Source organism: Mobula birostris, chromosome 7, assembly GCF_030028105.1.
Source record: "Mobula birostris isolate sMobBir1 chromosome 7, sMobBir1.hap1, whole genome shotgun sequence".
Taxonomy (NCBI): domain Eukaryota; kingdom Metazoa; phylum Chordata; class Chondrichthyes; order Myliobatiformes; family Myliobatidae; genus Mobula; species Mobula birostris.
Genome location: NC_092376.1, coordinates 73,661,242 through 73,687,540, shown reverse-complemented (window position 1 = coordinate 73,687,540; position 26,299 = coordinate 73,661,242). Strand labels below are relative to the sequence as shown.

The following is a 26,299-nucleotide window of genomic DNA, read 5'->3' as shown; positions in this document are numbered from 1 at the left end:
AGCTGACAGCGATGCAGGTGGATGCTTCCCTGGTATCATGGATTCTTGATTACCTGACTGGCAGACCACAGTACGTGTGTTTGCAACACTGTGTGTCTGACAGAGTGATCAGCAGCACTGGGGCTCCACAGGGGACTGTCTTGTCTCCCTTTCTCTTCACCATTTACACCTCGGACTTCAACTACTGCACAGAGTCTTGTCATCTTCAGAAGTTTTCGGATGACTCTGCCATAGTGGATGCATCAGCAAGGGAGATGAGGCTGAGTACAGGGCTATGGTAGGAAACTATGTCACATGGTGTGAGCAGAATTATCTGCAGCTTAATGTGAAAAAGACTAAGGAGCTGGTGGTAGACCTGAGGAGAGCTACGGTACCGGTGACCCCTGTTTCCATCCAGGGGGTCAGTGTGGACATGGTGGGGGATTACAAATACCTGGGAATACGAATTGACAATAAACTGGACTGGTCAAGGAACACTGAGGCTGTCTACAAGAAGGGTCAGAGCCGTCTCTATTTCCTGAGGAGACTGATGTCCTTTAACATCTGCCGGACGAGACTGAGGATGTTCTACAAGTCTGTGGTGGCCAGTGCTATCATGTTTGCTGTTTTGTGCTGGGGCAGCAGGCTGAGGGTAGCAGACACCAACAGAATCAACAAACTCATCCGTAAGGCCAGTGATGTTGTGGGGATGGAACTGGACTCTCTTACGGTGGTGTCTGAAAAGAGGATGCTGTCTAAGTTGCACACCATCTTGGTCAATGTTTCCCATCCTCTACATAATGTACTGGGTGGGCACAGGAGTACATTCAGCCAGAGACTCATTCCACCGAGATGCAGCACAGAGCGTCATAGGAAGTCATTCCTGCCTGTGGCCATCAAACTTTACAACTCCTCCCTTGGAGGGTCAGACTCCCTGAGCCAATAGGCTGGTCCTGGATTTATTTCATAATTTACTGGCATAAATTACATACTGCTATTTAACTACTTATGGTTCTATTACTATTTATTATCATAGTGCAACTGTAACGAAAACCAATTTCCCCCGGGATCAATAAAGTATGACTATGATCTACAGAAGGCTATTTTAAAAGCATTAAAGTAATTCTGAAGAAAGATATAGAATTGGATGCGCATCAACTCTGGCAGGGTTTGTAGGCCATTGTGTCCAACAAGACAAAACCTAACATTGAAAATGGCTGTAATACTTCACTCCCAGATGAGCACACTCCTTTTATGCAAATAAACTACACCTGTGCAACTTCCCACTGCACCTAGTGACCTTGTGATCTCTCCCAATGTCTCCCATCCACTACATAATGTACTGGGTGGGCACAGGAGTACATTCAGCCAGAGACTCATTCCACCGAGATGCAACACAGAGCGTCATAGGAAGTCATTCCTGCCTGTGGCCATCAAACTTTACAACTCCTCCCTTGGAGGGTCAGACACCCTGAGCCAATAAGCTGGTCCTGGACTTATTTCTTGGCATAATTTACATATTACTATTTAATTATTTATGGTTTATTACTATTTAATTATTTATGGTGCAACTGTAACGAAAACCAATTTCCCCCGGGATCAATGAAGTATGACTATGACTACTATCTCAGAGGCTGATATCAGAACATCTTTCAAGAGGGTGAATCCTCACAAGGCATCAGGCTCCAATGATGTATCTGGCAGGGCACTGAAAACCTGTGCCAACCAACTTGCAGGAGTGTTCAAGGACATCTCAATCTCTCACTGCTGGCCAGTGATGTAGTGCATCGGCACCGGACTTTGAGGCGAATGGTCCTGAGTCCAAATCTGGCCGGCTCCTTGCACGCTTTCCATCCATGCTGGGTTGAGCATCAAGCTAGCCACTCAGCTTCAACAAAACCAGGGCAAAAATGCTGCCCGATGCGCCACAAGGTGCGAGAAAGGAACAACAATAGTCTTTTACTGCTGCAGTCAAAGGTTCCAAACTGCTTCAAAAGTATATCAATCATGCCATTAGCCAAGAATAGCAGGGTGAGCTTCTGCAGTGACTATTGCCCAGTTGCATTCACAACTATTGTGATGAAGTGCTTTGAGAGGTTGATCATGGCTAGAACCAACTCCTGCCTAAGCAAGGACATGGACCCGCTGCAGTTTGCCTACTGTCACAATAGGTCTACAGTGGATGCGATCTTTCTGGCTCTCCACTCTGCCTTGCACTACCTGAATAACAGAAATACCTGTGCAAGGCTGCTGTTTATTGATTACAGGTCGGCATTTAACACCATCATCTCCTTTGTACTAATCAACAAGCTTCAACACCTGGGCCTCTTTTTCTCCCTCTGCAACTAGATCCTGGAATTTCTCACTGGGAGACCACAGTCGGTGCGGATCAGAAGTAACATCTCCACCTCATAGACAATCAAAAGTGGTGCGCCTCAAGGATGTGTGCCTAGTCCACTGCTCTATCCTCCCTACATCCATGACAGTGTGGTTAGGCACAAGTCAAACAGCATCTATAAATTTGGCAATGACACAACTGTTGGTGGAATCGCTGCCAAAAAGGTATACAGGAGTCAGTTAGATCAGTTGGCTGAATGGTATCACAACAACAATCTTGCATTCAATGTCAGTAAGACCAAAGAATTGATTGTGGACTTCAGGAAGGGAAAGTCAAGGCAACATATATCAGTAAGAGAGAAGGTGAATAGACAGGTGTTGCATTGTGTTGCTCGCAGGGATATGTGCCCGGAAGTGGGGAAAGACAATTAGACAAGGGAAGGTGGGGGGGGGGTGGAGGTAAAGATGTGTTTGGTGGTAGGATCCGTTGAAGATGGCAGAAGTTGCAGGGAATGATGTTTTGGATGTGGAGGCTCATGGGGTAGTAGGTGAGGACAAGAGGAGGTGCCTCTTGGAGAAAATTCAGCAATAGAAGGGTAGAGATCACTTCTGGTAGTAGATCATGATTTTTGTACCATTTCTGAGGTCTGTAAATGTTAATTTCCTCAACTTCTCCTCAATTAATGTGGTGGAACATTGAATGCAGTGTAAATTTCATCATCCACGTCGTGTTCGTTGATGGGTAGCTCCTGAAATATGGAAAATTGTTCACGTTTTCCAGAGTCATGTCATATGGGCATTTATTGTCAGAGGTCAGTATGGTACAGCAAAATTATCCTCAATGAGGACTGACATTAAAATGTTGGTAGTGTACCTCTGACTTGCAATGTTGAATGTAAGCCCTAGTCTCTTGTATGATTCAATGAAACTGCCAGTGAAGGCTTGCCTCACTTTGTGGAGATGAGGTGAAATACTGAAACAAAATACATAGGAGAATGGTGTTAGGGCAATGCACAGTCTTATTTGACATCAGTCTTCATTCAGGATAATTTTGTTATAGACCTGTTGGCTAATATTGTGGCTCATATGCTATAATGCAGTAATTGTAAAAAGGGCTGAATTTCTATAGGCAGTTCAGTTGGAGGAGAGGGTCCCACCGTGCTTACTGATTGACTAAGTCAAACTTTCTCAGAATTGATAAAGGCCAAGGCTGGTGCTGCTTCCTGCAATTTTCTTGGGGTTACCATGCAGTGATGATGTCCACTGTACCTTGGGATGGATGGATGGAATCAGGGAATCCCAACAATATCATTTCTGAGGACCTGTAGGATATCCTCCTCTGTAGGTGATCAGACTGTGTACAGCTTATGTGACAGAAGCTCTTCAAGTAATGAGCTTCAGAATCTTAATCTGCTGCCATAGCCATATTTTTGAATTGGAATATGATCATTGCAACTTTTCATTCAGGATTGGCCACATACCTGCACTGATTAATTGTCTTGAGGATCGACTTATGGTTGATGAAGTCTTCAAAGTGTTCATTTCCATTGTGTGTTGATTCCCTTCCTGTCATTGATGAGTTGCCCCATTCCCGGCTCTCTATAAGGTGGGCCCGTGGGTGCCTGGGCCATTAATGATTTCTACAGCACTGCAGAAGTTGGTACTGTTGCCAAGTTGCCGAACCTCATCCTTCAGTTGCCTGCAAAGCTGTTCCTTTGAGGGGAGGTGAAGCTTCCAGTTCAGTAACACTTTGCTTTTACAAATAAATTGCTCCTTCATCCTCTACATAAGCTGATCCTGACGTACTCCAGGGCAGCCCATAAGATGTAAAAATTTAGCAGTTTCTGTAAACTGGGTGTTGCCTAGTTGTTTGTGAGACACCATGTGAGAAAAGTGAGCTTTGTGTGATCGTTGGGAATTTTGACACTAATGTTGACGGTTTGAAGGCAGGTTGAAGGAGACAATGGAATAGACTGAGCAATGGTTGGGCTAGCAGTCCTCTGCCTCTCATGTATGGGTGGCACAAACATCTTTATGGTACCTCAATCTAGCAGAGTCCTGTGGTTGTACCAATGTGTTGTCATGATGTCTTGTGCTCATTTCTGGTGAAACAGTGCAAGGCCATACTCCAAGCATTGGGGATGGAAAAACGCAAAAGGTTGAATTGCTAAGATACCAGACCAACTCAATTTTGATAGTAAATTCATTCTGTGAAAATGACATTCCTTATTCATTTTGCCTCGCCAGAAGAGAGACACAATTTAAGGTGATCATCTTCTGCTGTCATGCCTCACTTAGTGTGGCATTGTCAATGTCAAAACATCTGAGTTTGCTACCTATGATGACAGGGTGGTACTTGGGCCTGTCTTTATTGGATTGTACATGAGGGTCTCAACATTACAGGTTTGGAGCTTTATATTGTGGAATGGAAATATTTCTGTCTTTCTATCTTTAGTAAAAACAAATATGAACAGTCAAATTCTTTCATATATGTGGCAACCTCTGAATCCTAACCTGTTTTTGTCAGATATTATGCGTTGGCAATTCCTCAAAGATAAATGAAGGTACAGGAGCCTTGGGCTCTCCTCTACTAAGTGGGATTTCAGATACCCAATACAAACAAAGAAAGCCAGTGACCATCCCTGCTACAATATTTTCATTGACCACACATGGCATTATTAGCTTTGAATGACCACAATTTTATCTAATTACACTTGGTTAGGTATTGAGATTAAAAATTAGACCCTGTAAAGGTTTTGTTTTCCCAATGCATTATCTTGGAGCTAAGTGAGTGTGAGAATGGTTTACTAGCCCCCTAACAGCGTCATTGCTGTTGGAGAAAGCTTTATCAAAGTTTTAGCTGAAGTAATGATGGGAGACCTCTGTTTCATGTAGACTGGGCAAATCAAATTATCAAAAGAAGTTTGGAGGAGGAGAAGATGGATTCAGGGTGTTTTTCTGAAGAAGTGTGTCATGTAACCAACTAGGGAGCAGGCCTATTCTAAAAGCCTTCATAGTTATCTCAAAATAAGGAATTTGTTTGTTCATTATATGCTGTGTCATCTGACATGGGCGATCATGGTCCTTCCATGACCATGATTTGTTGCTCATGGCAAATTTTTCTGCAGAAATAGTTTGCCATTGCCTTATTCTGGGCAGTGTCTTTATAAGACAGGTGACCCCAGCCATTATCAATACTCTTCAGAGGTTCTCTGCCTGGTGTCAGTCGTCGCATAACCAGGACTTGATATGCAGCAGTTGCTCATGCAACCATCCACAACCTGCTCCCATGGCTTAACGTGACCTTGATCGGGGGGTCTTAGCAGGTGCTGCACCTTGGCCAAGGGTGACATGCAGACTAATGGAAGGAAGGAGTGTCTTACACCTTCTTTGGTAGAGACACATCTCCACCTTGCCATCCAAAAATTAAAGAATACAACAGAGAAAAATTATTAGAATATGGTAGGAAATCACAGAAATTTATATTTTATTGAAGAACTGCATGGCTTAGTTGAAAATCTTGAAATTAAATAAGAGGCATCAAGGACAAATTAAAATGTTTGTCAGAAGTTAAAGGTGATACTTGAAATGTTTGAGGTGATGCAATGAATGCACTTCAAAAATCAACATTTTACAAAGAAATAAAATTTCTACCCATTGGAAAAGTCATCTATTCATGGCATCTTTGCAGGTTAAGTAAAATAGTTTAAAAGAAATCAATGATGCTGCAAGGGCAAGTATAAAGCCCAAAGATTCAGAGAGTTTTAAGTGACACCCTTAGCTGGCAAATGGATACAGAGCAAGAAGCTAAAATTTGAGATTAATTTAGCAAGAAATTAAGTAATACAGAATATTTGTAAACAAAAATTGTTCAAGTTATAGTAACCAGGGGTTTATTATAGGAGATATGGAGGTAGCATGCAAGGGGAATTTTGTGTATCTCTTTGCGTCCCCTGAGTAATCATTAAAGTATTATGTGGTGTTGAGGATTGTAATTTGGAGAGGGTCACTTAGTTGAATTCGAAATTGGCATAGGAGGTTCCTTCTGAAAATTGAGACACTGTGAGGGAGCTACCTGTAGCCTGTACAGATATCTTTAGCCTATTATTTTTTTTGTGAAGATATGTAGCTGTTTGTGTTTGGTTTGGTTTTGCATCTAGTGGTTTTACATCTTCCTACTGCTCTTCGTCCTGCTTTTCGTCAGATTATGCCTGTGTTCTGCTTCTCTGACGGTGCTGCTGTATTTGTTGTCTGGGTTGTGATCAGTTACAATGCTGACATCTGTACACATCACTGGCATAAACTATGAGGGTACCCCAGACCGATACACACAGCTGAACCTCATTTTGAGAATAGCATTAGCATACTCCACAATGATTCCACCAGTTTCCTGGCTCTCTTTTTTTTATCAGTCCTAGAGGTTGTGGTAGGAGTGCCATTGATGCAGAAGCCGAGGAAGAAGGTGCCCTATGTTCTCTCAATTTTTTTTTTAAATTTTATTTTTATTTGGATAAGGAATTCATAAATATCATGTACTTTTTTCACACATATAACCTTTTCCATTTTTTTATATGTATAAAACTACAATTATTTATACATTCTTAAGTACACATTGAGATGATATAAAAGGAAAATAAACATTTAAATAGATAATTATGTACTGTGGTAAATCTAACCTATTAGGCTAAGTAATGGAATTAGTTGTTAAGCAAAATGGTAATAATAGTTTCCATATAACCCTTCTGGACCATTTCCAGTGGTCCAAAATGTTGTATATAAGCCTATGTATCAACCATTGTAGGTGTTTATATCCTAATTTGTTCATGCTTGCTCCTGCCCGCAGACATAATTATCCAATCCCTATGTACTTATTTACTTAATTTTTTCATTTTTTTATCCCTTTCCCAAATCTTTCCCTTTACTTGTGTTAATTCTCTATTTTCCAAAAGAAAACAAAAAAAAACAAACATTTAGACTAGGGGTGCTTACATTAGCAATATTACTGTGTTGATGAGAAGAGCAGTATAAATCATTAGGAGAGTCATCTAAAGTCTGCTCGCATTGGGGTTATATATTCAATCCATTTATTCCAGATTTGATAAAATTTTTCTTTTTGAGTTCTCAGGGAGTAAGTCAACTTTTCCATTTTAAATATTTACAAGATAATTTCGTACCAATCTTCTAATGTAGGTGGTATTGGATTTAGCCATTTTCTAGTGATTGATTTCTTACTTGCCGCTAAGAGGGCCTGCAGCAACTTTATATCTTCCTTCTGTTCAAGAAACAATACATGCCCCAAATAGAGCGTCTCAAAGTTCAGAGGTATCTGGGACCTAAGTACCTTAACTAATATCCTATGATACCTTCCCAAAATAGACTTAATTTAGTGCAATCCCAAAAAAATATGAAAATGATTTGCCTGCTTGGAGCCGCACCTTCTCCAACACATCACATTTGTATCTTTATATTTTTCCTGATATGGGGTCTTGAAGTATCTTATAATGTCTTTCCAACAATGTTCTCTCCAAGTCAAAGAATTAGTCGAGGACCATTGAAAGCTGCAGATTTTCTCCTAAGCCTCCTCTGAAAGTACCAACCCCGCTTCTTTCTCCCACTTCTCTTTAATATACAGTGTATTTACATTTTTAGCATGGGAGAGTGCACTATATAATCGAGAAACTGATTTACTAGGTATTGAACTGCAAGCCGAATTCAGAATCTTGAAAAATTCTAATTCTACTGTTGATAGGTCTGTATATCTACAACTCTGGTTAACATAGTTTCGTACTTGAAGGTACCTAAAAAAGTCATTATGTTCTAGACCATGTTTGTCCTGCAGGATTTGGAAACTTTGTAATACTCTTTTATCTATAAATGAGAGGTAGGTTGTAAGACCTTTCTTTATCCATAGCTCAAATCTTTTATCTCCTCTGTTGGGAAGGAATTCGATAGCATATGCACACCATCTAAAGAGTTTTAACATGTTATTAATTCCACATGAATTAACCACCTTCTGCCATACTTTTAATGTAAGATTTATCCAAGCGTTTTTAAATTTTTCCAACTGGGCCATCAATCCTTTGTCAGCTATTGAGGCCTGAAGAGGAAAACTGTCAACTAATCCAAATTCTATTTCCTTCCATCTAGCCTTATATTCCCTATTACACCAATATAACAGAGGGGTTATCTGTGAGGCATAAAAATAATTTCTCAGGCAAGGAAGAACCATACCTCCTCCTTCCTTCCCTAACTGTAAGGTGTTATATCGAATTCTAGGTTTTTTTCCTTGCCAAATGAAGCGAGAAATCCATTTGTCCCATTCCCTGAATTGATTATCATCCACCTCCACCGGTAAAGTACGGAAAAGATACAATAACCGAGGAAGAATATTCATTTTTATAGTATTTATCCTTGAATTTAAACTTAAAAAGGGGATAAGATTCCATCTATGCATATCTGCTTTTATCTCTGAGATTAATGGCCCATAATTTACCTGTGACAGTGTTGAAAGATCCTTCGGCAGGGTTATTCCTAAATATTTTAATGATTTAGCTTCCCACTTAAGATCATATGTATCCTGCAATTTTTTGGATGGTGTATAATTTAGGGACATAACTTGCGTTTTCTTTACATTTATTTTATAACCTGATATTTTCCCAATGTCATCCAACAGTGTAAACAATCCTATAAATGATTTTTCTGGTTCACTCAGATAGACCAAAACGTCATCTGCGAATAACGCCACTTTGTTTTCAATCCCTGCCACCTTGATACCTTTTACGATTTCGCTCTGTCTTATTAGTTGGGCAAGTGGTTCAATATATAGCGCAAAAAGGAGAGGAGAAATTGGGCATCCCTGTCTAGTGCCTCTCTCTAAGATGAAGGAGTCAGAGAGGTCCCCATTTATCTTAATTCGGGCTGTAGGGCTGTCATATAGAGTCTGAATTACTTTAATAAACTTTTCTTGAAAGCCGAATCTTCCTAACACTCTGTATAGGAATGCCCAACTAACCGAATCAAAAGCTTTCTCAGCGTCCAATCCTACTACCATTGTCTCTGTCTCGTTCTTATTAACCTGTTCTAATATGTGCAGAGTTCTCCTTATGTTGTCCTGTGTTTGACTTTGTTGAATAAATCCAGTCTGGTCTAAGTGGATTAGGCCAGGTAAAAGCTTTTCCAATCTGCGTGCTAATATAGATGTAAATAGTTTGTAATCTAAGTTAAGAACACTAATTGGCCGATAATTGCCACGTTCTAGTTTATCTTTACCCTCTTTAGGAATAACTGAAATAATCGCTTCTCTCCAGGAAGGTGGAGTTTCTCCTCTCTGCAAGATCCAATTAAAGGTGTTAAGTAGTAATGGGGCTAACTGTGTCTTCAGAGACTTGTACCACTCTGAGGTAAACCCATCAGAACCCGGGGACTTTCCAGCCTTTAACCTAGAGATGGCCACGTTCAGTTCTTTGACAGTTACTAGTTCTAATAAACTTTCATTTTGTAAATCTGTAAGTTTAGGTAGATCTAAAAAATTCAATACACTGTCTATATAGGGCTCATTGGGGGCCCGGGGTTGGGAGTACAGCTCTCGATAATATGTTTCAAAACTCTCTTGAATTTTCCCTATTGTACTCTCCACAAGCTTTGTCTTTGGATTCTTTATTTTATGAATTGTATTGTCTGCTTGTTGTTTTCGTAATTTATATGCTAATAATCTAGCTGATTTACTTCCTACTTCATAATTCTTTTGTCTCAGGTAAAGAAAATTTCTTTGAGTTTCCAATGTATAAATATCGTCAATTTCACTTTGCAATTTCCTAATTTCCTGTTTTCGATTTGAATTACTCTTGTTGCTATCTACAACTTGAAGTTGTTTTAATTTTCCTTGAAGGTCTGCTAATTTTTGTGCATTGATTTTTTTCATGTGAGTGGTAATGGAAATAATTTTCCCTCTCAGTACAGCTTTCAATGTATCCCATAAGATCACTGGTGATGTTTCTCCCGTGTCATTAAGGTCTAGATATTCTTTGATTTCTCCCCTTAATCTCTCCATTACTTTCGGGTTATTGAATATATGTGAGTTTAGCCTCCATAGTGTTTTCCTCATTTTCCTTTCCAGGATTAGAGACATAGAGACTGGGCTATGATCCGACAGATCAATTGTTGCAATGTTACAGTTTTTTATCCTGAGTCTATCTGTATTAAAGATAAAGAAATAGTCTATCCTTGAATAGGCTGAATGAGGGAAAGAGTAATATGTATAATCTTTACTAGTAGGGTGTAATTCCCTCCAGACATCTATAATTTCCAACTCCTCCATCAATGAATTCACTTTCCGAGTCAGAGGTTTATTCTGAGTAACTATTCTTGAAGAATCTAATATAGGATTTAATCTAATATTAAAATCCCCTCCACAAATTACTACCCCTTGAGAACTGACCATTAGGTCAAAAATGTGTCTATAAAATGACCATTCACAACCTGGAGGAGTATAAACATTCAGCAATGTTATTTCTGTACTTTCTATTCTTCCTGTGATTTTTACGAACCGTCCTTCTTTGTCTCTAGTCTCTGAAATATGTTCATAATTAAGAGTACTTGATATTAAAGTAGCTACCCCTCTTTTGTGACTCAATTTATATGATGAATAAAATACATGCTTAAAGCCCATTCTTTTTAATTTTCCATGTTCAGATTGGCTCATATGTGTTTCCTGGAGGAAAGCTATTTGTGTCCTCTCTTTTTTCAATTTAGACATAATCTTATTTCTTTTAATTGGATTCAAAACCCCATTAACATTATAGGAAATTATTTTTACCAATTCAGTTTGCATTTTTCTCTAGTAGAAAAAAAAATTCTCCTTTTCTAACCAAACAGTAAGCAATCCCTTCTCAACAGTAAACCAAGACATATAACCACACCCTAGACATTTTTGAACGTGCAACATTTGAAAATTTTTCCCGACTTCCCACAGTGAGGCCTGAGCACCGACCCGCCTCAGTTCAGAGGGATAACCTCTATCTTCACCCTGTGTTAGAGGGCCCTTAGCAGTTTGAATAATCATAGAGAATTTTCTCCTATTTATGTCTCGACCATATTGCTATCATTCAAGTTATTCCATCTAGTTTATTTTCAGTTACCAGTTTTCATTTTACCTTTAAGTCTGATTTACTCTTTTCAGTCATTTCTCTTAATTAATCTGTGTTCTCTGTACATTCGCGTCTGAATATTTGCAGCTTTTCCTTGTAGTTTGACACTCTGGTTCGAGTGGAGCGTCCTCGCCCCACTAACTGCCACGACTTCTGCCGAATCCTCTCCAGTAGCGACTCCGGTTGGGTGATAACTTTAATAGGTAGTCCCCGGTCCGCCAGGTCCAATGTTACCTCCTCCACCGTAGCATAAGTTTTTTGTCGCTTCGTCGTAAAAGACTCTCAGCCGAGCTGGATACAGGGTCTGGAATCTGATGTTGTTTTCCTTCAGGACTCTACGTGTTTCCGTATATTCCTTCCGTCTGGCAAGAATCCCCGGTGTGTAGTCGTGGTCTAAGCTGATTTTACAGTTGTTCCACATGAAACCTTTCTTTTGCCATGCCCTTTTAAGCACCTCTTCCTTCGTTGTAACTGAGAAATCTGACCAGAATCGATCTGGGCTGGGCGCCTGCTGGAGGCTGTGGTGCCAACGCGCGGTGAGCTCTTTCTATCTGTAGGTCTTTTGCGGCCAGTATATCAAGGTTCTCTCTAAGTAGCTTCTCCATGAAGGGAATCATCAATCCGGGTTTACCTTCAGTTCCTTCGGGAACTCACATTTTCCCTTCTCGAGCGGCCTTCTTGATCCATTAGTTTCCACTGGAGCTGGTCTTGCAGCTTCAGCATTTCTGCTATCACTTCCTCTGCGTTTTGTAGCTTCTCTTCAATTCCAACAATCCTCGCTTCGGCTTTATCTATCCGCGAGTTAGTTTTTACTATTTCTCCTTTAATATCTTCCAGCTGTTTGCTGTTATCTTGTCGGAACTCGCGAATCTCTCCGAGAATCAAGGACAGAGTCACCGATTCCCCCTCATTATCTCCGTCCTGGCTTGCCGTGGGGGAGCTAGGCCCGTCGCCTTGCTGCGTCTCTTTATGTTTATCAGCCTTCGGAGCAGACTTTTTAATCTTGTTCTTAGACATCATCCTTGCCCCTTTTATTAATATAGTTATGCAATATTAAGTATTTGTCTAAATTCGATTATGGGGCAGTTTACCTTCTTTTTTGTCGAGAGACCTTTTCCTTACGCCGCCATTCCCTTGATGACCCAGAAGTCCAAGCTGTTCTCTCAATTTCAAAGTAACTTTATTGTCAAAGTCCATATACGTCACCATATACAACCCTGAGATTCATTTTCTTGCAGGAGTACCCAATAAATCCATAATAGAATCAATAAAAGACAGCACCAACCCTCGGAACTACTCCACCAGTTGTGCAGGCTGTTGAAAATCTGTGACCAAGTGGAATGTGATAATGAAAAAATCCTGAAAATATAGCATTCATCATGAGGAAGTTCTTGTGATCCTCAAGAAACTACAAAAAAATCGCTGCTGATGCAAAGGTCTGAACTTTTAGAAGGGCCCCTTTTGGCGCAGGGTGCAGTCAAGAGTTCTCTGCACTTGTTAAACGCTGGCAACGCTCATTAATCTTAGTGCCCCAGCTGCCACTCATTCTTCACTGAAGTCAAAGTAAATTAGATAGTTTCTTCATAAGTCAGGTTTCTAAATGGTCTCTGTCACAGTGAGCAGTGAATTGGAAGCCATGTCAGAGACATGGCTTCATTGAGAGGTTAAGAATCAGCATGACCTTAACCACTATTTTGGGAACAGATCATGCACAAAAGTGTCTTTGCTAACTACTTCATATCTTAATGATAGCAGTTTTAGAAACCTGAACCTGCAAGGTACATTGTTAAAAGGAGTGTTTTAGATGCCTCTAAAGACTTTGGGAATCACACCACCCAGCAATCCCCGATTAATCCTAGCCTAATCTCTGGACAATTTACAATGCCCAATTAACCTACCAACTGGTACATCTTTGGACTGTGGGAGGAAACCCAAGTAGTTATGGACAGAATAAACAAACTCTTTACAGGCAGCGGAGGGAGTTGAACCCTAGTTGCTGGTATTGTAAAGTGTTGTGCTAACTTACTACATTACCGTGCAACCCATGTTGTAGGTGATTTTTGAATTTTCCTAGTTTAGGCAGTGACACTACGTTAGTACTTGCCTCTGGTTCATTATTTGATCTGTAATGGTTATAGACTGATTTAATAATCAAACCTAAATTCAAAATATCTTACTGAGTCAATAGATGATGGTAAGACCTGGACAGCAGATATTGTTCAAACTAATTGCTTTGATCATTATAAGATTAAGTCAAGTATTAATACTGAGTCACAAATATTAGGGTATTTTAAATTCCTTGATCTTACTGCACATAGGATAAAGCTGGAATCTCACATACTGCTCTAACTCATGAGTGAAACTATGAATATATGTTTCTAAACCAAGCCTCTGTAATCTGTCTACTCTTGTATGACTAAGCACAGGCAAACACAGTGCAATAGAGAGGAAATTATTTAGGAGTACATCTTAAATTAAACAAAACGTGAGATTACAATTAATAGAGGGCACCCTTGCAGAATGCAAGTGGTTTAAAATCAGAAATATTTTGAGGTTTAAGTTGTTTGTTGCAGCCTTCAATCTGTACTTACAGCCATGGCTAGTCAATGGTGACCTCCTCTAGAACTATTCAGCATGGTAATGCCATCAAATGTTCACTAGGAGACTCTTATGAAAGATGATCATTGTCTGGTGCTTGCTTTGTGCAATTGCCACTTAATGAATGCTGCATTAGGTGTAGTAGGTTGCATTGTCTAATAAGTATTTTTAGGACATGGATCCTTCTTTCATCCTAGTTCACAAATGTTCTTGTAAAATATGTAGGATCTCTTGCTGTATGTTGTATTATACAAAAACATTTTGGCAGCTGAGTGTCTTTGATCTCATTACAAATTCTTACAAATGTTTTATCTTGAAAGTAGATGTTTCTTTAATGCTAGAAGAATTATCAAGTTCGGCAGCAAGTTTGGAAAGAGAAGCACTTGACATTGATGATTGATGATGCGCCTCCACAGATGTTGCTTGACTTGCTAAGTAATTTCAAAATTTTTCAATTTATTTCAGATTTGCAACATTGCAATTTTTGTTCGGCTTTTCAGTTAATGTTTTATTTAGGGATTTCTTCAGTAGCATGACTTTTCAAAAACAATTGATTATATTTATCAGAGTCTTGCCTTCTGGTTTTCAATGAAACCACTTAGTGTCGTCTTTTCCCATTACTACATCAAGTAGGATTATTTCCCCACTCTTAAGCTACCAGCAAATAAATAAGTAAGTGTGGTGCTTTAGCTTTGACTCTGATCCACATGTTCTTTTGGGGAATAGGTTATTGCTTTATTTGGTACCTTCAGACTCAGTGAGCGGTAGGGGAAATGAAGAGTAAAAAGTGTATAAATCTCAACAGTCCAATTTGAATTTAAAGACACAACTTGTGATACTTATGCTCCTATTGGAGATTTCTTATAAAATATTTTAAATGAATATCCATAAGACCATAAGACATAGGAGCAGGATGAGGCCATTTGGCCCATCAAGTCTGCTCTGCCATTCAATCATGGCTGATCTTTTTTTTTCCTCCTCAGCCCCACTCCCCAGCCTTCTCCTCATAACCTTTGATACCATCTCCAATCAAGAACCTATCAAGCTCTACCTTAAATACACCTGGCTTCCACTGCTGCCTGTGGTAATAAATTGCACAAATTCACCACTCTGGCATCTCCACATCTCTGTTTTAAATGGACACCTCTCTATCCTGAGTTTGTGCCCTCTTGTCCTAGACTCCTCCACTAGGGGAAACATCCTTTCCAATTCTACTTTGTCTAGGCCTTTCAACATTCAAAAAATTTCAATGAGATCCCCCTTTGTCCTTCTAAGCTCTAGTGAGTACAGACACAGGGCTATCAAATGTTTCTCGTATAATAACTTTCATTTCCAGAATCATCTTTGTGCACCTCCTCTGAATCCTCTCCAATGCCAGCACATCTTTTCTTAGATAAGGAGCCCAAAACTGTTTGCAAGATCGAGCTCATAGATTGCCCGTGCCCAGACCATCTCTGGGAGCCAAACCCAGATCAGCTATAATTTGTTTTCATGAATTTCAAACAAAGGAATGTTTAATTATGAATCTCATCGGAGAGGAATGATTGATTACAAGGGTCAGAAGATTAGGATTGTGGAAGATTTTTCACCCGAGGTCATGAATGAGCGTGCTAAATTCAGAGGTTATGTCGGAACTTTATAACAAAGGTTTAAAGCCGTCTTTTTGTTAACCTGCTTGTCTTAGAATCACTCAGCAAGATGGTTCTAAGGAATGGTTTCACTCGAGTGAAGAAGCCGGGATTTCTTAAAAACAATGGATTGACTGTTTACTATCTTGCTATATGAATAATTGCTTCTCTTACTTTTGGTGAACCTTCGCAGCTAAACTTCCTTGTGATTTAAATGCTTTACTTAGAGAATTAGATTTTAATGAGTTAATACCGAGTGTGATTATATGTTATGAATTTTGATAAGTTTTTTATTATTTTATACATTTTTCTCGAGGTTTTTTAAAATCAGTATGGCTTAGTTTGGGTATTTTTCGTTCTATTGTTTTGAAAGTGTAATAATTAATCTATTTGTGTTCTTGTTATGAGGGTTAAGATTTTTTTGGCCGTTATTTAGTCTAGCCTAGAATACAGTTGACCTTGGAATTAATTAGGAGTCAGATTCAGCAGGTTGTTTTGGGAGGGTGATGTCATTAGCTGTAGCTGCCAGCCTTCCTTTGGCTGGCCTTCTGACTTTGGTGGGGTGGGTGTCTCTTTCTGGGAGCTGTTTTGGGATGTTAGCCAAATCTGTTGCTTGGTTACTCTATTTCATGGCTTATTGTTTGGTCTTAATGTTCATTTTACTGGTTATTACTTTAATTTCTCTATTAAATAGTATTAGTAATGCGTCATACTATTAACTTACTGTCTTAACGTGAAAGGATTAAATCCCCCTGTGAAGCGGAATAAGATTTTTGCCTATATTAAATAACTTAAAGCCCCAATTAGTTTTTTACAAGAAACACACGTACATAATTGTGACAATTTACGTCTTTTCAGTAGATGGAAAGGACTGCATTTTTACTCCTCGTTCCAGGCTAAGTCTAAGGGAGTTTTGATTTTTATGGATAACACAGTTCCCTTTGTCCAACAAAAGTAGTGTCTGATACTAATGGGCGTTTTGTCATAGTGTCAGGAAAATTAGATAATAAATTAATGATATTTGCCAATCTGTGTGCTCCGAATACAGATGATCCAGGATTTTTTTTTAGCTTTTTTTTTTCATTTCTGCTAGATTTGAGCCTTTACTCATTGGTGATGGGAAGAGATTTTAATTGCTGGTTAGAACCAGTTTTAGATAGGTCATCCTTTAAAACAGCGACACCTAATAAATCAGCTTTGTTTATTCAATCTTTTTTAATGAAATGCGGTATTGTTGATGTATGGCGTTTCTTACACCCACTAGATAGGGAGTATTTGTTTTTTTCTCCTGTCCATCATATGTATTCCAGGATTGATTACTTTTTTTTCATTGATAGTCAAATGATTTCTTTAGTTCAATTCTATGAATATAAAGGAATTGCTGTTTCCGATCATGCTCCAGTGCTTTTATCTTTAAATCTCCCTGGTCTTCCTCAAAGAAACAGATCTTGGTGTTTTAATTTAACTTCGTTATCTGATAAAGATTTCTTAAAATTTCTGGAGAGACGAATTATTTTTTTTTGAAGAGAATACTTTGGAAGAGACTTCTAGTCTTATTATATGGGATGCTTTTAAGGCTTTTATTCGAGGTCAAATTATTTCTTATACTGCAAGTGTCAAGAAAAAAGCTAATAAAGAGAGAATTGAGTTAGCTAATCAGTTAAAACAATCAATCCAGATCCTGCTTTATATAAAAGGTGTGTTGAAATTCAAACTAAATATGATCTTCTTTTAACATATCCAATTGAAACTCAACTTTTAAAAGATAAAAGTCAAATTTACGTCCACAGAGACAAAACAGGTAAATTATTGGCTAACCAATTAAAAACCTTTATAGCTAAATGAGAAATTAAAGAAATTTGTAAAACCAATGGTGATAGGACAACTGACCATTTAGAAATAAATGATATTTTTAAAGAATTTTATTCTAAACTTTATAGTTCTGACCCTCCCAAAGATAACACTGTAATGAATAATTTTTTTAGATCAATTAAACATTCCTACACTTTCTGTTGATAACTGAAAACAGTTGGATCAACCTATTTCGTATGAGGAAATTGCCGAGGCTGTACGTTCCTTGCACTCGGGGAAGGCTCTGGGTCTTGATGGATTTTCTGCAGAATTTTATGAGGCTTTTTCCTCACTGCTTTTACCTCATTTATGTGCAGTTTTTTTGGACTCCTTTAAGTTGGGTAGATTGCTACAATCTTTTTATGAAACTTCTATTTCGCTTATTCTTAAAAAGAATAAGAACCCAACCAAATGCTCTTCATACAGACCAATCTCTTTACTTTAGTGTTGATACTAAAATCCTATTTAAAATTCTGGCCCTTAGAATTGAAAATATTTTACCATCTATCATTTCTGATAATCAGATGGGATTTATTAAAAATCGATATTCTCGCTTTAATGTTCATCGTTTATCAAACGTTGCTTATTCCCCTTCTAAGAAGATATCAGAATGTGTCATTTCTTTGGACGCTGAGAAGGCTTTTGTTCGGGTTGAATTGAATTATTTATTTAAAACTTTAGAAAAATTTAATTTTGGGCCCGATTTTATTCAATGGATTAAATTACTTTATCTATCTCCTTCTGCTAGAGTCCTTACTAATTTTCAATATTCCAGACCTTTTAAACTTCAGCGTGGAACTAGACAAGGTTATCCCTGAGCCCTTTGCTCTTTGACTTGGCTTTAGAACCGTTAGCCATTTCTTTTCTAGAATCTAATGATATTACTGGCATTCTAAGGAGAAGGACTGTTCATAAAGTTTTGCTTTATGCTGATGACCTATTGCTTTTTATTTCTAATATTGAGACTTCACTACCTCCTGTGCTTTCTCTACTTTCTTGTTTTATCCAGTTTTCAGGACACAAACTGAATTTACATAAGAGTGAACTTTTTCCTCTGAATAACTTGTGATCAATTAATACTAACCTTCCTTTTAAAATTGTAAGAAATCAATTTACCTATTTGGGTATAACAACTACCAAGAATTATAAATACATATTTAATGAAAATTTTCTTAACTGACTGAATTTTGTAAAAAGGACACTATCAAACTGGTCACCTTTTTCGTTATCCTTGATTGGCCAAATTAACTCTATTAAAATGAATATTTTACCTAAATTTATATACCTTTTTCAGGCATTATCTGTTTTTATTCCTAAATCTTTTTTTGATACTCTCAATTCTATTATTTCTTCTTATATATGGAAAAACAAACATTCTCGACTAAATAAAGTTCATCTTCAAAAATCTAAGAAGAAGGGAGGTTTAGCTTTAACAAATTTTAGGTTTCATTATTGGGCAGTCAATATATGAAATCTTACGTTTTGGACCTATTATATTAACTGTGAGGACTGTCCAATATGGGTTTCTTTAGAAGCTAACTCTGTTAATAAATTTTCTATTATTTCTCTTCTTGGATCCTCACTCCCTTTATCCTTTAGTAAACTAACTGAAAATTTGGTAGTTAAACATACTTTGAGGATCTGGGTACAATTTAGGAAATTCTTTGGTCTATTGGGATTTTCTTTGTCTAGTCCCATTTGTTCTAACTATTTTTTTAAACTTTCGATGACCGATTCAGATTTGAAAGAATGGGATAGATTGGGTATTAAATGCTTCCAGGATTTGTTTGTTGGAGGAAGTCTTCTTTCATTTGAGCAAATGTCAGCTAAATATATTTTACCCCAAACTCACTTTTTTCGTTATTTACAAATTAGAGACTTTCTGCATTCTCAACTATATATATTTCCTATAAGTTTCGATAAGGACTTATTAGATGTAATTTTTAATTTGAAACATTTTTGTGATGGTTCAATGTCCAGTATTTATGGTATGATGCTAGGAATGAGAAATGTTCTTATAGACAGAATTAAAAATCTTTGGGAACAAGATTTACAGACTTCAATTTCTGAGGAAACTTGGATTGAAATTTTTAAATTGGTTAACACCATCGTTATGTGCCCGTCATTCCCTCTTACAATTTAAAGTGGTTCATAGGGTTCACATGTCTAAAGATAAGCTATCTTGTTTTTATTCGAATATATCTCCTTTCTGTGCTAGATGTAATAATGGAGAAGCTTTACTAATTCACATGTTTTGCACATGTCCGTGCCTTGAAAGATACTGGAAGGAAGTATTCCAAACTTTCTTGGTACTTTTCAAGGTAAATTTTAAGCCTAACTCTTTGACCGCATTATTTGGTATTGTTGGAGGAGAAGACTTCCTTTATTTTGGAGACACCTGATTTGCATATTTTGGCTTTTATCTCTCTTATAGCTAGGAGGGTGTTCTTGCTTAAATGGAAGGATACTGTTCCGCCTACTCATGCTCAATGGTTACGTGATGTTATGTCATGCTTAAATTTAGAGAAGATCTGTTGTTCAGTTTTTGAATCTAGCCAAGAACTTTAGACAATGTGGGGACCATTTTTGAGTTATTTTCAAAACCTTTGATTTGTTGTAAAAGTACAGATGGTGGCTAATAATATATTATATGATAAGGGTTTTTCCCCCTTTTTTTCTTGCCTTTCCTAACAGCTCTGACTTTGGTAGTGGGTTTAGATTTGTTTTTCTGTATAACAAAATTATTATCTTTCAATATTACAATTTAATTTTTATGAATGCAGGGTTTTGTGATTGTAACTGTATTTTCATACAATGTATTTGGTACTATTTTATTCTTTTCTTTTGACTTATAATATGTATGTTCTTGTATTCTGTATTCTTCTATGCAGAGACTAATAAAAATATTGAAAGAGAGAAATTAGTACTAACATTACATTTGCCTTCCTCACCACCAACTCTTACCTGTAAGTTAACCTTTAAGGTGTTCTGCACAAGGACACACTCGAAAGTCCCTTTGCATCTCAGATTTTTGGATTTTCTCCCCATTTAGAAAATAGTCTGTACAGTTATTTCTTCTACTAAAGTGTATGGCCATGCATTTTCCAACTTTGTATTTCATTTGCCATTTTCTTGCCCATTCTCCTAATCTGTCTAAGTCCTTATGCAGCCTGCCTGTTTCGTCAACACTACCTGCCCCTCCACAAATCTTCGTATCATCTGCAAACTTGGCAACAAAGCCATCTATTCCATCATTTAAATCATTAATATATAGCATAAAAAGAAGCGGTCCCAATGCCGGCCCCTACGTAACACCACTAGTCACTGGCAGCCAACCAGAAAAGGATCCTTTTATTCCCACTCGCTGCCTCCTACCAATCATCCAATGCTCTAACCATGCCAGTAACTTTCCTGTAACACCATGGGCTCTTAGCTTGGTAAGCAGCCTGTCACTGCACACTGCACTTATAAAAGTCAATGGTACTCTCTGTAGTTTGGGGAAAATCTGATAACCCCTTTGCTATACAAATGGTTTGCTAAAATCTTGTGTGGTTGATAGGGAGTTTAACATTCCAGTGCATGAATATCTTCAGTTTGTTCTGTGATACTTCTATTCTTGGGGAAGCTTATCTACTTGTGTTAATGGCTATGGAGAAGTATTTGCAATTTGACTTTAACATATTTTTGAGTGATTTTACTTGTAACTCACCTTAATCTGTATTTTACTGCTGAGAAGAGAAGCTAACGATGGTTTTTTAAAATTCTCTTTGATCCACATGATAACTTTATGTCACTATTAATCAGTGGACTGCTCTACAAGTTTTATTTTCCTCAAATTATGTTACAATACAAGAACCTAAAGACATCTTGGTCATGTCTTGATGGCTGATGAAGGTTGGGTATCACCGGGCCCAGTTTTTGGCTTGGTTCGTTTTAGTCACATAGGAGGCAATTGGGGCAGTAAAGACATAAAACTGGGGAAGTTCCACGGGGATTTTTCAATGTCTTTGAAAATCAGAAAAAAATTTTAAATAATTGAAATAGATGTAAATGATTTTAACTAAATATTAAAAATATAATTTGCTGAAATATTATTATAAACTAAACACAAAGTGAGGTGGGGGCCTCTGTTGGTCAGAGTTGATCATGGATATTGTGTCCTAGCTGTCTAGATACGCAAACCTGGCAGTACGATATGGAGAGCAAGTTGTTGCCCATGTAGCAAACTCCCCCTCTCCACACATCTGATGAACCCAAAGAAACGGCAGAGACCAATACAGTTTGGTACCAACAGCGTTGGAGGGGTTGCCAGAACAGCATTGAACTCAATGTAGGACTGCCTTAAGGACTCCAGTTCAGGATTTTTCCCCCTGGTTTACTCCCGAAGCATTTCCCATGAGTGGGTATAGCCCCCGGATAGTGGAAGTTTGAGATCAGAGTTTTCCATCTAGACGAGCCGTCAACCATGGCTGACAAGCCCCATCTCCCCAAAGTAACTGGTTTTAAGGCACCAATAACCCACCTTTCCACTTCTCCTGTCAGTAGAAACAGTTTCACCAAGCTTAGTAGTTAAACCACATGTGAAGGCCAGGAGCTAGACTTGGTTGTCTGTTGGAGGTTATTTGAACTGCATGCCATTGGGAGCATTTAATAGGTAGTGGGAGCTTGTCCCCATTGCCATCCCTGGCTGTAACAACCTTAAGGAACATAAAGTAAACAAGAGAAAATCTGTAGATGCTGGAAATTCAAGCAACACACACAAAGTGCTGGAGGAACTCAGCAGCCCAGGCAGCATCTATGGAAAAGAGTACAGTTGATGTTTCGGGCCGAGACCCTTCAGCAGGACTGAAGATATCAAATAAACCACTTAATTGCATGACCCATTTGAACTAAATTTAGCAATACCTGTATATGTAGGGCATCCAAAGCTCAAGAGACACATGAAATATACCAAGCTCCTTAACTCAGAATAACTGCTCTGAGCACACTGTTAACTCTAGTGATGGAAGAGAAGTTATAATGACAACCAGTGCATTCTGAGCTTGTATGTTGCATGAGGTTAATAGTGCCTGGTACTTAAAGATATGAGAACGAATGATCTTCAGTGTTAATTGCTGCATAAAATAATAAGTATGATTCCACAATGAGATCTCATCCAGCAGAAGAAAAATCTGGATGTGGTTGGTTAACATGTGGAAAAGATGAGTCATAGAATACTGTAGTACAGAAACAGGCCCTTTGGTTTTATGTGACTTCAACTGCAAAGATAAACCATAGCAAGAAGAAAAAAATACTTCTGGACTAAAATGCTTTCTTGCAAAAAAAGGGTTCAACTCGTATGTGTCTTTAATCCCTACTTACAAAAAAAAAGGTGTAGAGTGGTAAAACATTATTCTTGCCTATAATCTCTGAGCTGTGCAATGATGAGGGAAAACTGGATTGAGTACTTGTTGTAGATGATGCATTGAACTAAGAACCTCAGTACGAAATCCATTTTCTTTCACTGAATACCACAAGACTACAGATGCTAGAATATTGAGCAACAGTCTGCTGGAGAAGCTCAGCGGGTCATGCAGCATTTGTAGGAGGAAAGGAAATGTTGACAATTCCTTTCCTCTCACCGATCCTGCTTGACCTGCTGAGTTCCTTTAGCAGTTGTTTGTTGCTGTTGATTCACTGGAATATAGTTCAGGACTTTTAAACAAGGGAACTCATGCACTTTGGTTTCTTTATTTAAATTAACCAAATATTGCTAATAACATAAGATGACACAAAACAGTATCTAACCTCTTGACGTATTCGTTGCTGAGCCAAGCTCAGTAATGGCATGCAAATCTGTAATGTAACTATTGTTTTTCTTTACACTCGTGTACTGAAAATGACATGAAACATTTTGAATCTTGAAAATCACAAAGTGGATCAACCGCCTAAGGATATGGCAACAAAGCAATTCTCAAGATGGATAAACAATATTAGAGACATTGGTCTTAGTTTTACAAAGTTAGCAAGGAACAGCTGACACATTTGAGCAGAATATCATGTTTTCAGGGATCTTGGACTGTTACTCTGACTTTCTTTTCCCATCTCCATAACCTACTCCGCCTGCTAAATATCCTTTGCACATTACAAAGGTCTTTGTACCTTAATCTCAGCCATTGCAGTAATGTATCAGATAAAGGAAAAACATAGTATAAACCCTTGAAAAGCAAATCACACAAATCAGAGTTTTTCCTTTATTTTTGTTTTGGCTGCCAACTACCAGCCAATTTCCAAACCATATCATAAAGTTATTCCATTTTGCATACACTTTAAACATTTTTGATGATCTTTCTGTGTCCTGAGTCTTTCTATTATCTGTTAGCAACATTCACATGAGCTTGCTAATTACCATGCTAAGGACCTCAAATAAAAATAATAAATTCAATTGAGTTGGTCATGTAAGTTCTGACTTTTATAAATCTACACAGATAAATTTAAGATTATGTAATTGAATCAGTACCTGGCTAATTGAATTAAAAACTGGAATTCTAGATTTAACACATCAGCAGGAGAAGGAAAGAGTGTTAAAATTTTGGATTCATAATTTTTCATCAGAATTGTTTATTTGAGATGTGGTTTTAATTTTCCAGCTTTTTTTTTAATAGGCATACTGTAATTATTGTCTTCCCTTTGTAATCCTTTTCATATTTGTGCAAGGCAAAACATTTAATTTTCTCATTTAATTTTCACTTAAACCATTACCCACTTTCTTGATTATTTCTTAGTATTACGCCTTTGCAGCCCATTACTCCAATATAACATGGCTTAAGTCAGGCTCTGCCTTCTATTCCAGTAGTACTTCAATTGATCGTAGTTGTATAAATAATATTTTTCATTAAAATCACAATTATCTATCTTTGAGAAACAAAGTTCTTTTGTCATTATCAGTTCATGAGTTTGTATGTTCTGTTTTTAGATGATCAGGGATGGCAACAAACTGGCTGAAATGGAGGAAGCACCATTATTACCAGGAGAATCAATTAAAGATATGGGTATGTCTAAACAATTCAGATATATAGCTGGCAGCACATATCACCTGTATTCAACTTTTAAAACACTTAGAAAACAGAAAGTTGATGATTACCAATTTGATAGTGTTTTTATTTTTAACCTATGAATATTTAAATTAACTAGGAGGATGTTGGTTGCTATCTTTATTTAATTACAATGATCCCTTCCAGGCGCTGAAGCATTAGCAACATCAAGTTACAAGAGGACTTAAATTAAAAAAAGTTTGATAATCTTAGCAATGTGGTAAACCGTATTTCAACATATTGAAATCCAGAATCATATTTGCAAGTTAATCAAATGCAGATTCACTATATTTAAAACATAAGAAAATCTGCAGATGCTGGAAATCAAAAGTAACACACACAAAATGCTGGAGGAACTTGGTATCTACGGAAAAGAGTAAATAGTTGACATTTCGGACTGCGACCCTTCGTCAAGACTGAGAAGAAAGTGGAAAAGTCAGAGGAAGAAAGTGGGGGTGGGGGAAGAGGGGAAGAAATACAAGGTGGTAGGTGATAGGTGAAACCAGGAGAGGGGGAGGGGTGAAGTTAAAAGCTTGGAAGTGGATTGGTGAAAGAGATAAGGGGCTGGAGAAGGGGGGAGACTGATTGGAGAGGACAGAAGACCATGGAACAAAGGGAAGCGGAAGGAGCACCAGAGGGAGGTGATGGGCAGGTAACGAAATAAGGTGAGAGAGGGAAACAGGAATGGGGGATGAGGAGGAGGGTAATTACCTGAAGTTTGAGCAATCAGTGGTCATCAGTGGAGGCTAGCCAGATGGAATATAAGGTGTTGCTCCTCCTACCTGAGTGTGGCCTCATCGTGGCAGTAGAGGAGGCCATGGAATGACATGTTGGAATGGGAAGTAGAATTGAAATGGGTGGCCACTGGGAGATTCCACTTTTTGTGGTGGACGGAGCGAAGGTGCTCAACATCAGTAGGGAGGTAGGGGAAAGTGTGCCCTCACCCCATCCCCTGGCTGCCAAACCAGCAACAGAGTCCCTCATCCTCACCTACCACCCCACTAGCCTCCACATCTGGCACATAATTCTCCGTAACTTCCGCCATCTCCAATGGGATCCCCTCACCAACACATCTTTCTCTCCTCCCCCCCCCCACTTCCCACTTTTCACAGGGGTTGCTCCCTTTGCAACTCCCTTGTCCACTCATCCCTCACCGCTGATCTCCCTCCTGGTACTTGTTCTTGCAAGCAAAACAAGTGCCACACTTGCCCCTACATCTCCTCCCTCATTACGATTTAGGGCTCCGAACAGTCCTTCTAGGTGAGGTGACACTTCACCTGTGTGTCTATTGGGGTCCCTTACTGTGTCCGGTGCACCTGGTGTGGCCTCCTGTATATCGGAGAGACTTGACGTAGATTGGGAGACTGCTTCACCGAGCACCTTTGCTCCATCTGTCTCAAAAGGCAGGATCTCCTAGTGGCCACTCATTTCAATTATTCTTCCCATTCCCATTCTGACATGTCAGCCTACGGCCTCCTCTACTGTCACAATGTCACACGCAGGTTGGAGGAGCAACACCTTGTATTCAGTCTGGCTAGCCTCCGTGATGGCATGAACATCGATTTCTTGAACATGCGTAATTGTGACCCCCTCCCCTTTCCTTCAGCATTCCCCATTTCAGTTTCTGTCTCTCTCTCACCTTATCTCCTTATCTGCCTATCACCTCCCTCTTGAGTTCCTCCTCCTT

The 26,299-nt window shown here is 38.5% G+C and overlaps 1 protein-coding gene across 7 annotated transcripts in view; it reads left to right on the top strand.

Annotated features, from left to right (window-relative positions):
- Window positions 1-26,299, top strand: part of mtmr2 (myotubularin related protein 2) — a 143,338-nt gene that overhangs the window by 23,475 nt on the left and 93,564 nt on the right. For 5 of the 7 annotated variants that reach the window (XR_011886595.1, XM_072263413.1, XM_072263415.1 and 2 more), the window contains one exon: window positions 24,495-24,570. Coding sequence is in view for 5 of the 7 variants with exons in the window: in XM_072263413.1 (XP_072119514.1) it covers window positions 24,495-24,570 (76 nt within the window). In the remaining 2 variants the exon portion in view is untranslated. Of the gene's footprint in view, window positions 1-14,383; window positions 14,496-24,494; window positions 24,571-26,299 lie in introns of those variants that run through there. The other 2 variants (XM_072263417.1, XM_072263414.1) reach the window with 2 other exon arrangements.